The sequence below is a fragment of the Lagopus muta genome, chromosome 27, assembly GCF_023343835.1.
Source record: "Lagopus muta isolate bLagMut1 chromosome 27, bLagMut1 primary, whole genome shotgun sequence".
In the NCBI taxonomy this organism is placed as follows: Eukaryota; Metazoa; Chordata; class Aves; order Galliformes; family Phasianidae; genus Lagopus; species Lagopus muta.
The window spans coordinates 2338362-2349122 of NC_064459.1; the positions used below are offsets into that span (position 1 = coordinate 2338362).

At 41.6% G+C, this 10761-nt stretch overlaps 1 protein-coding gene across 6 annotated transcripts in view; it reads left to right on the plus strand.

The window, feature by feature from the left end:
- The window catches only part of NSD3 (nuclear receptor binding SET domain protein 3), a 34057-nt gene that overhangs the window by 17886 nt on the left and 5410 nt on the right, over positions 1-10761 (plus strand). For 4 of the 6 annotated variants that reach the window (XM_048927982.1, XM_048927984.1, XM_048927983.1 and 1 more), the window contains exons 11-23: positions 344-472; positions 851-977; positions 1362-1559; positions 2121-2291; positions 4324-4473; positions 6724-6880; positions 7439-7641; positions 8095-8207; positions 8655-8924; positions 9370-9486; positions 9714-9855; positions 10057-10163; positions 10439-10643. In XM_048927982.1, the coding sequence (XP_048783939.1) occupies positions 344-472; positions 851-977; positions 1362-1559; positions 2121-2291; positions 4324-4473; positions 6724-6880; positions 7439-7641; positions 8095-8207; positions 8655-8924; positions 9370-9486; positions 9714-9855; positions 10057-10163; positions 10439-10643 (2089 nt within the window). Of the gene's footprint in view, positions 1-343; positions 473-850; positions 978-1361; positions 1560-2120; positions 2292-4323; positions 4474-6723; positions 6881-7438; positions 7642-8094; positions 8208-8654; positions 8925-9369; positions 9487-9713; positions 9856-10056; positions 10164-10438; positions 10644-10761 lie in introns of those variants that run through there. The other 2 variants (XM_048927986.1, XM_048927987.1) reach the window with 2 other exon arrangements.

A 10761-nucleotide genomic window follows, 5' to 3' on the forward strand; every position in this document is an offset into this window, starting at 1 on the left:
GCACATTGCATCATCCAGCAGAACAAATTGGTCACTGACTCATTTTGCTCTTTGAAAAGTTGTTGGATTCCCTGGGGGTTTTGGGACACCAGTATGAAACAAAGAGATTTCTGGCAAGAGTGAAACAGACAATTTTTTTTGCTTGTCCAGGTAAAAGATATGTCAAAAAGGCAGCATTTCTTGAGTCATTGCAGTGAAGTCCAACAACTTTTCAAAGATGTTTGAACCTCTTGATGTGCTGAATAATCTTTTAATCAGTGTTGATATAAATATTGTTTTGCACAGTGTGATTTGTCCTTTGAAAGTGTCTTGTTTGAGTGCCTTGGACTTTCCCTCTTTGTAGGGTAGTTTTGGAAAGCGTTCTGACAGCCCATCAGCTGCTGTCGATGCTGATGCTTCTGATGTGCAGTCAGTGGACTCCAGCTTATCCAGGAGAGGAACTGGAACAAATAAAAAAGACACTGTTTGTCAGGTAAATGATGGCACTGTAAAAAGAACTGTAAAGATGTTTTGGCTGTTCCTGTTAGTTTGAGGTGATAGACTTAAAAGCAAACCAGTATGATTTGTTATCTTAGAATATTAAGGCTTTTAGGACTTTGTGATCTGAAGATAGTTCCTAGGAGAGCTTGTGGATTAGGAATATTAAGGAGAAGCTCGTCTTTCTATTTAAGTATGAGAGAACTAGGACTCCAGGTGGATCCTGCATAGAACTACTTCTGTTTTGGAGAGACTCAGGCTGTTACAGGAGAAAGCTGCTGTAAATTCTTGGATTGTTTTCAGCCCATAGATTTCGTCAAGTCTGCTGTGGGATGTAAGGCAATTCTCCTGACTTATTGTAACTCTGTTTAAGATCTGTGAGAGCTCTGGTGAGTCACTGGTGTCCTGTGAGGGCGAGTGCTGCAGCACCTTTCACATGGAGTGTCTGGGCCTGAAGGCGATGCCGGAGGAGAAGTTCTTCTGCACAGAGTGTAAAAATGGTGAGTGTGTTCCCAGGGCTGAGAAATGGGCAAGGATTTCCTGCTCTGCCACAATATGATCAGAACAAATAAGGTTTACTTACAGAACCTTAAAATCTTTCCGTTTGGTCTGTTCTGTTACTTTTCTTAACCTCTGATGCCAGATTTTCACTTGGCAAGTAACTGGGAAGAGAAAGGGTGACAAACTGTTGAGAGTCCTCTCAGCATAAAGCAGTTCAGGTTAATAGCAGTTCAGTAGTGCCTGTGAATTGTAGCACCAAACAAACATCTGTGCTGATCAGAGCAGCAAAGTTCTGTTCATTCAGATGTTTTTTTTTCTAACAGCATCTGTATCCTGAAGTACTGACAGTTACATTTGGGCTTCTTTATTCCTTCTTTTACAAGGAGAACACACGTGCTTTTCTTGCAAGCTCCCTGGCAAAGATGTGAAGCGCTGCTCTGTCAGCACCTGCGGTAAATTCTACCACGAGGCCTGCGTGCGCAAGTTTGCCACAGCTCTGTTTGAGTCACGAGGATTTCGGTGCCCTCAGCATTGCTGCTCTGCCTGCTCCGTGGAGAAGGACATCCATAAAGCAAGCAAAGGTGAGAGCAGAGCTGGCTCTGAACAGCAGGAGAAACGTCAGATGCATCACCACGATGAGTCTGACTGCCAGTAACGCAGCGAGGAAGAAGGGCTTCGTTCTTAACGAGGTCTTTGAATCTGTTGTGGGTGGGAAAGCAGCTAGCAGCCTGAGACCATTGGTGTGAGCACGCCTGGATCTGCAATGCTGACGTTGGCTTCTGTTGCTGAGTTTAGTGTAAGCTGAGGGTTAGTGGCACGAGGCTGAGGAGTTTGCTTTTTCCTAAAGACAGTTGGGAGTGACTGCTAGAACAATTCAGGGGAAGAAAGAATCCTTTTAGAAATGAACTAAAATAAGCAAAAAAAGCGAACTCTAGAATGTTTAAACCATGTGTTTTTTTTTTCCCAACAGGGTTCTGAAGTGAAAGCTAACTTTTGTGAAACTTTTTCCAAGATGTAAATGTCTGTAATCTAGCACAACGCATGGAATAAAAGTCAGTCCTGCCTCTGTCTGTGCTGCCTTGTACCAAATCTTGACTCCAGGGTGACATGGTGCATTTTGTTTTTGCATTTATATTAAACAGGTCGCATGGTGAGATGTTTCAGATGTCCCATTGCCTATCACTCAGGAGATGGCTGTATTGCTGCAGGAAGCTTATTTGTGTCATCCCACATTCTCATCTGTAGTAACCATTCCAAAAGGAATCACTCCTCATCAGCTGTAAATGTAGGCTTTTGTTTCGTTTGTGCAAGAGGTGAGCACAACTGTTTTTTCCTCCCTCTGTTTTATAGTTCTTCTGTTGTCACTTGTGCAGTTTAATGATAAAAGTGATGTGAAAGAAACATCTCTTAGGGCTGTGAGGGGTTTTAATGCTTTCTGTGATTTTTGGTGTAGTCAGCAGTTCATGTTAAGCTTCTACATGCTATTTTGGTCCCTCACTCAGAAGGCATGCTTCTGTTGCCAGTAGAAAAGAATAGATGCTGAGCCCCCAGTTCTAGTCATTGCAAGCTGAGAATGAGCACTTATTATTCACTGTCTGTTAAGCAGAAGGGGGATTCTTTCACCACTCACAAATAGAAACAAGTGTTTAAGGCTGGGAGTGAGGATTTACTCATGAGCTAGAAAAAGAATCATTTTAAATTCAAACTACCATCATGTTTGAGAACTTTGAAAAGAAAGCATTTCCAATACCATGTAAACAAGTTCCATGCTAGGATTTTCCATGTGTCCATATTTTTTTTTCCTTTTTTTTCTTTCCATTTTTTTTTTTTTACTTTTCTGGTTCTCCAGTCACTTGAGTCGTTCCAAACAGCAAGCTGATAAGTTACAGCACACCAGTTACTCAAGTAATGCAAAAACATTGTTTTCTCTGGTGAAAGACTGTGTGAGGCTACAAGAGCAAACTCACTGGATGGGTTGGATTGAGTTCTGTCAGTCATATGTGGTCAGCATAGGGACACAAGGTAAGGACAGCATCTGTGAGAGAAGAACTGCTCAGAAGGAAATGGGGAGCTGAACAAGCTAGAAATACTTTAGGCATCTGTGTGAGAAGAGTTTTAGTTGATGTTAGAAGGAGATTTTCTGTGTTTAGATGCAAAACAGGAGTGAGGTGGGGAAAAAGCATCATTAAAACTTAATCATCATGAGGTACTTAAGGAAAACATTTAAGTCTTCTTATTCACCTTCCTGAAATATCCTTCATTGAAGCACTTCATAGTTCATGTAACTGCATGTGTGTAGATCATCCTTGCTTCAGGAGCTGTTCTGAGGACGTGCTTGGCAGGCAGGCAGGCACCATTCTGCTCTCACCAGTTTTTTAGGTACCACAATTCCAACGCTTCTTTTCAGCACTCGGCTCCGTGCCCCTCTCTCAGGGCAGTGAGTTGGTGGCTATCTTGGTGCCTCATCCTCCATGCTTCTTTGGATCTCAGCTGTGACACTTCCCAGAATTATTGGTTGAATGCTTCTCTCCTGTACCTCTGGCTTTCTGACCTGCGCTGCCTGACTTGGAGCAGTGTGGGGAGACTCTTCTTGGTGGAGAAAGACAGGAAAAAAAGCATGCAGGCATCATTTGAAATAAAGGCATTTAGCAGAACAGGGTGCTACTCCAAAAGGGCTGATTTGGCAGCTGTGGGGAGGCTGTTAGTGCAATTCTTACCTAAACACAATGGGTGTAGGGCAGAATTTCCATCCATTCTTTCTCCTCTGCTGCTTGCAGAATCACTGAGCCCTCCTGTTACTTTTTTAATTCTAAACCAATTATAAAGGCAGAATGCTTCCATAGGTAAGATCTTGGCTTTCTAGGATGTGGGATGGTGAATTCTGCACCTGTGGGGCCGCGTGGAGGATTTGTGTTCTTCCAGCCTGTAGCCCCAGCTGCTGGTATTGCCTTAGAAGCAATGGCTGCCATCACCCAGCTCTTCACATGAGCTTGCTTTTGCTCATTTGGGAGGGTGGTTTGCACAGGATGACACTGGGTTGACACTTCTCTTGTGCTTTCCTGTAGATGCACAAGTGTAAAAGCACTATTGAAGTTCCAGTTAGGAGAAGCTTATCCGCTGTAGGTTTTTCCAGTTACAACTGAATTTAGTCTCTCTGACCTGTGACCTCCTTCTTAGTGAAGAAACTTTGCCAGACTTTTCTTTTCTCTTTATCTATCATTTTATCTTTTTTTCATTCACTCGTGTATGCATTATAGGTGTTTCATTTGCTTTATTTTATTTTCTCCTTTACGGAATCATGGGTAGTTTCATTGCAACTCATCTCTTTCTGTTTGTTTCGTATAGGGCTGGTAGTGCAGGATCATTCAGACCCCCTGTTCAGTTCATATGCCTATAAATCCCACTACCTACTGAATGAATCAAATCGTGCTGAGTTGATGAAATTACCTATGATTCCTCCTCCTTCGTCAGCTTCCAAAAAGAAATGTGAGAAAGGTAACCAAAATAGTTTCTTTCTCTTTTAATTTACTTTTGCTTTTTCTATTATTTCTCTATCTTTAAATCAAACAAGATATGTCTGCTTGTCAAGCATCACTTACTGCTTTTCAGTAAATTTCACTCATTGATTATTGTGAGCGTGTTCATGTCGTTGGCAATTTTTTTTATTATTATTATTAAAGGGCTTAAAATAATTGCTGTCACTAAATTCTCTTTGGAAGAGGCTAAATCATTTTGTATCTGGCCTAGATTACTCCACTGTCAGGAAGCTGTTCACACAGCTGTAGGAAGAAGAGGCAAACAGAGCTTGGTACCATTGCAGTTCAGTGCTTACCTCGATGGTGTACAGAACAACAGCTTCTTAAATTGGTTTTATGTACAGAAGAAGAGGGGAAATCTCTGTCAGATCTTGTAGGTAGGCTAAGCCAAGCCCCAGGGAATGGAGGATTTTTCAGGTGGAACATTGCTGGGTGCTGTTGCCATTCCAGAGGAGATGCAGAGGGAAGGTGGTGAGGTCGTGCTGTGTGTGTGTGTGTTGCAGTCCTCGGGCTGTTCCTCTCCTGCTGCTGCTCCTGGCACTGCTGCTGTGCTGGGCAGGAGTGGCAGGAGAGGCTGCACCTCCAGCAGAGGGGTTTTGTCCTGTGGAGAAAACAGCAGGGTTTATTGCCAGGAGAGAGAGCTCATTTCATGCTGGCGTGGGTGCAGTGCTGGAGTGTCTCAGAACACCGTATGGGGAGATGCACGTTGTCTCTATGAAATACTCAGATGTTATATTTTATTCCCCACAGAAATGGTGCCCAATTAACCATTCTAAAGTTAGGTTATTATCAGTGTTGCTAGACTGATGGCTTTCAGTAGTTTCTGTAAGTCCTGAAAACAAAAATTATTTTGAGCCCTCTGCTTAGCTTGAGCAATACCTTACTAATGCATCCTGAGAGCAATTTTTTTTCTTGCTTAGCATTGAAAGATTTGTTTGATTTTGCTTGATTTTTTTGCATCTCCTGGCATTTTACCGTGTTGGATGATGCTGTGGTGATTTACACTGGGGCTGTATTTCCTCTGAGATCATATTTGCAAAAATTACTTGAGAAGTTGAAGTTTGACTTTGGGGAAAGTCTGGAAAACCCACCATGGTTGGAATTTGCTGGCTGTAGCAGAGGAAATACAGTATTGGTCGTGTGATTCATTTGTTTAAGGAATGCTTATTGCAACATTCAACAATCAATTAATGTAATGACAATTTGGAAAGTCTATAGGTGGACAAGATTTTCTGGTATGTGTTCTGGTGCTTCTTTTTCCATACTGTGACAGAAAATTCCTTCAAAAGATCTTAAGTATGTCCCAGATTTTTGGTCCCTGGGACACAAACATTTGATTTTCTTCCTGCTCCTTAAATGCATATATATACACATGTGTAATACGTCTGTATATATATTTATATAAAATACTACAATATGTGTGTTTTACTGAGACCCATTGTGTGAGCTGCTCTGGTTGCTGAGGATGGCTTGGAGATGTGCTGTGGCTCTCCATGTGTAATGCATCTGCCTTGTCCAAAGAAATGGAAACTTGTGCAGGTCAGCCACGCTGCACTGAGAGCTCCTTTACATGCAGAAGGAACCTTTGGGATCAGGACATCATCTGTGGTGCCACTGCATTATGTAACTGAGTTCACGTTCCTCAAAACACTTTATTTTTCCTTTTTCTGATACAAACAGATTGGTAATGAGAGCTCTTTCTATGATGCCATTACTACAGAAAAGCATTGATCGACCTATAGGCTGTGGGAGTGGGTTTTTGTACTGCACACTAACTGATTGCTAAGGGATTCAGTCATAACAATGTTGATTGAAAAAGCATTTCTTAGAATTGGGTTTTTTGTCACCGTTCAAGTTTTGGCCATCACCAAAAGCATTGAAGTTGATGGCACTGCTTCCATCTCTAGTGCTTCCTTCGAGTTGCTTCTATTGCCAACTTTGCTCACCTTGAAAAAAGCATTTGCTTTGTAGTAGATGGCTGATGCAATTAAGAGCCACAATTTGCACATTGCAGAAGTGCAGAAATGCACTGCAGCTTTTATTTTAATCCAGCACTGTAAGTGTGACTTGATCCCTTCCTTTTGGCATATTTTCGCTGTGAGGCAAGCAAAGGTTGAGAATATATGACTAAAAATTGGTATCAATTGCTGTGCACAAGAGGAGGCAAATCCTTACTTCTATAAACCAGACAGGGTTTCTTTGTTTAAAGGTGGAAAACTGTTGTGCTGTGAATCCTGCCCAGCTTCCTTTCACCCTGAGTGTCTCAACATAGACATGCCTGAAGGATGTTGGAATTGCAATGACTGTAAAGCTGGCAAGAAGCTACGTTACAAGCAGATTGTTTGGGTCAAGCTTGGAAATTACAGGCATGTTGACCATTTTGTTCTTCTCTTGTTGTTTTGTTTTAATGTCCTGTACGATCACAGGAGGGTGACTCAAAGTAGCTGAGTCTTGGAAAGCAAGAACTTGAAATATAATGATTGATTTATTTCATTTCAGGCATCAGTGTTTCTCTTCAAATTGAGTTCTCCTGCTTTTCCAGGCACTGAAGGATACTGAATTTTACTGGCATTGGTTCTGTAAAATGCAATGGCAATATAGAAAACCAGGGACTGCCTTCAGAGCCCTGATGTCTTAGCTTGTGTTTGTTCTTTGTCACCTGCAAGAACATTTGTGGTCTTAAAAATCCATTCTTACGTCATCTTCTCACAAGGCTTTTCCAAAATTTAGAGCAAGAACTTTAATAGCAAAGGGCTTCTGCTGTTTTGTGTGGCAAAAGTAGCCTTGGTTCTGTAAGGGAGGAGTTAATTTAATTGAAGGGAAAGAAGTGGCTGCTTTTATTTTTTGATGTAAGAGCGAAGCAAGCTTGGAGGCTTAGGCTGCTGTTGCCAGAACTTACATGCATCTTTTCTTTGTGCTTCCAGGTGGTGGCCAGCAGAGATCTGCAATCCCAGGTCTGTGCCTCTCAACATACAGGGCCTCAAACATGATATCGGGGACTTCCCAGTATTTTTCTTTGGTTCACATGACTACTATTGGGTACACCAGGGCAGAGTTTTCCCTTATGTTGAAGGAGATAAAAGCTTTGCTGAGGGGCAAACTAGTATTAACAAGACCTTCAAGAAAGGTAAAATCAAACAAAGTTTATAGTGGTTTATGACAAAAATTCCACGTGTTTGTGTCTCCATCACCACTTAACCTGCATGGGAGTATTATGTGACTGGTGTTCTGTGTTCACACATAAAGCTGCAAACATTGTAGATCCCTTAACTGCAGATAAAAAGTATTGTAACTGCCTGCTCATTGTGTATTGTTGTGGGCAGGTTCACTTCTTTCACAGTCTGGACAATGTGAAGGTGGTGTTTGGGCTCAGCTGCATGGGATCATTGTTCAATATCTCAGTTTCTGCTGAAAAGTATCTGATAAAGCTAGATTCATGATGTACTGCAATAATTCATCTTTAACTTTCTGGTTTTTTTTGTGTATGCATTTCTGTTCTTAGCTTAAAGAGAAAGTATATGTTTGATTAACAGCAGCTGGTGTTAATTGCTTCCTATTTTGAACTCCTTCCCTTGAACAGCACTTGAAGAAGCAGCAAAGCGTTTCCAGGAGCTGAAAGCACAAAGAGAAAGCAAAGAAGCATTAGAAATTGAAAGAAATTCAAGGAAACCTCCACCATATAAACACATTAAAGTGAGTTGGCTGCTTTTTTCTGTTTATGAGTAAGCTGATTGCATGCTTGCAACAACTTCAGCTTAAGGCGATGCACAAGAATCATTTTGCTGTTCTTTCCAAAAATCTTTTGTTCCCTCATGGTACCAAAAACCATTCTTTTAGCAGAGTATCAGTCCAAGTTAACAGTTGAAGATCAGCTCGACCTAAGGCAGAGCTTTGCTGCTTGCAAGCTGCTCTCATCCCTCTTAGTTTCATGCTGGCTGTTACAACCTTTTTTTACCACTCAGCCTACTTAAGAGCTGTGGAATCTGATTCTTGCCAGCAGTTTGGGACATGTCAGGCTCCATATTTTTCATATGAAGTTCTTAATTTTAGTGTAAGGGAATCCTGTACTTGAAAAAGTTGTTCAGAATCTTTGTGCTCATTGTCCTCAGCTTTTCTTCTTTTTGTCCCTTTGTTCTGCAGTCCAACAAGGTAATAGGGAAGGTTCAGATCCAGGTGGCTGATCTGTCAGAAATCCCCCGCTGTAACTGCAAGCCATCTGATGAGAACCCCTGTGGTCTGGAGTCCGAGTGTCTGAACAGGATGCTGCAGTATGAGTGCCACCCCCAGGTGTGCCCAGCAGGAGAGAGGTGTCAGAACCAGTGCTTCACCAAGAGGCTCTACCCTGATGCTGAAATCATCAAAACCGATCGACGTGGATGGGGTCTCAGGACAAAAAGGAACATTAAAAAGGTAGAATGAAAGTGAACAAAACTCCTTTTTTACAGTAGGTGAGAGCGCTGCAACTTGAGGAAACGCAGACAAAAGTTTCACTGCTCCCAGGTGAAATATTTTAAGTGTTTCAAAGACACTTGTGTGGGTGCAGCACTGATGGTGAAACCTGTTCAGCTGTTCTGACAGAGTTGTCATAAACTTGATATTTACTCCCAGAACAAAAGCGAGTTTCAGGTGACTGAATTCAGGTTCCATGGGTGGAGGGGATGAGGTCGCTGTCTCTTGTTTCTAGGAGGAAAAAACCCGTGTGTTTTCTCAGTGACTGCTGGGCAAAAGGGAGACCTCAGCCTGGAGAAGTAGTCTGAATGCTGATTTCTTCCAATGAAGATGATGAAGTCGTAGAGTTTTGGCACAATAAATCACCTTACATATGGTTTTATTTTTGTTTTTTTTGGCTTTTCAGGGTGAATTTGTGAATGAATACGTTGGGGAGCTCATTGATGAAGAAGAGTGCAGACTGCGAATCAAACGTGCCCATGAAAACAGTGTAACCAATTTTTATATGTTAACAGTTACGAAGGTGAATACTCTGATTTCATTCAGTATAAGCTGTTTATGGTTGGAACTATTTCAATTTCATAAAGCCCTTTTCTGTAGGAGTGACTCTGGAAAACTTCCCTGTTCTTACTAATTTGAACTAGAATCTTTTTTCCCCTTCTTAGCATGTAGTTACTTGTCAGCAAGAGACTTCTTTTGCTGTGAGTACCAAACATAATCTGTGCTGTTTCTCTGCCTTTTCATTTCAAGGATCGGATCATAGATGCTGGTCCAAAGGGGAATTATTCTCGCTTTATGAACCACAGTTGTAATCCAAACTGTGAAACACAGAAATGGACAGTGAATGGTGACATCAGAGTTGGGCTGTTTGCTCTTTGTGACATTCCTGCAGGTAAGAGGATGGCTCTGTTGTGTGTATGCACTGCTGTTAAAATCCAAAGCTTCTGACTTTTACCCAGTTTTCTTTGTGGAAACTGCTTAATCCAAGTGACATCTATCAGAACTTGGTCACTTGTTGAGGCAGAAATGTTACTGATGCAAACCTGCTTTCCTCAGAGTCAGTGTGGACGAATTGTTCTTCTTTACGTTTTAGGAATGGAGTTAACATTTAATTATAACTTGGATTGCCTTGGGAATGGCAGGACTGAGTGTCACTGTGGAGCAGAAAACTGCAGTGGTTTCCTAGGAGTGCGTCCAAAGGTATGTGGGTGAAAATTGGATCTGTTTTCCTCCCTTGAAAGTCTCTAGAGATTTTAGTTATGAACTGTAGTACAGCCATTTCCAAGTTAAAGTTAATTTACTAATTGGTTACTTCAGACTCATGTGGATGTGCATTCCTGACTTCTGTACCTTAAAAGCTTTTTTGAGCAAATTTAATGTGAGCCTAATTAATGCAAATAACAGCCAAAGGTGATTAAATTTATTTTCATGGGAGGGATTTATAAAGTGACTGCTGTTATCTTGGTAATTGCTAGACAGCATTTGCAACAGCAAACGAAGAGAAGGTGAAGAATGCAAAATTAAAGCAGAAGAAGAGGAAAATAAAAACAGAACAGAAGCAGATGCACGAAGACAACTGTTTCCAGTGTGGAGATGGGGGAGAACTTGTCATGTGTGATAAAAAGGACTGTCCCAAAGCTTACCACCTCCTATGCCTTAACCTGACTCAACCACCCTTTGGTAAGAGCATTCCTGTCACTTGCTTTTCCTTCCTGCAGTAAGGCAGTGTTGGGGCTGAATTGTGGCATCTGTTTACATGAAGCATAGCTGGTTTTGCAGTGCTGTCTGGCTTTAGAAG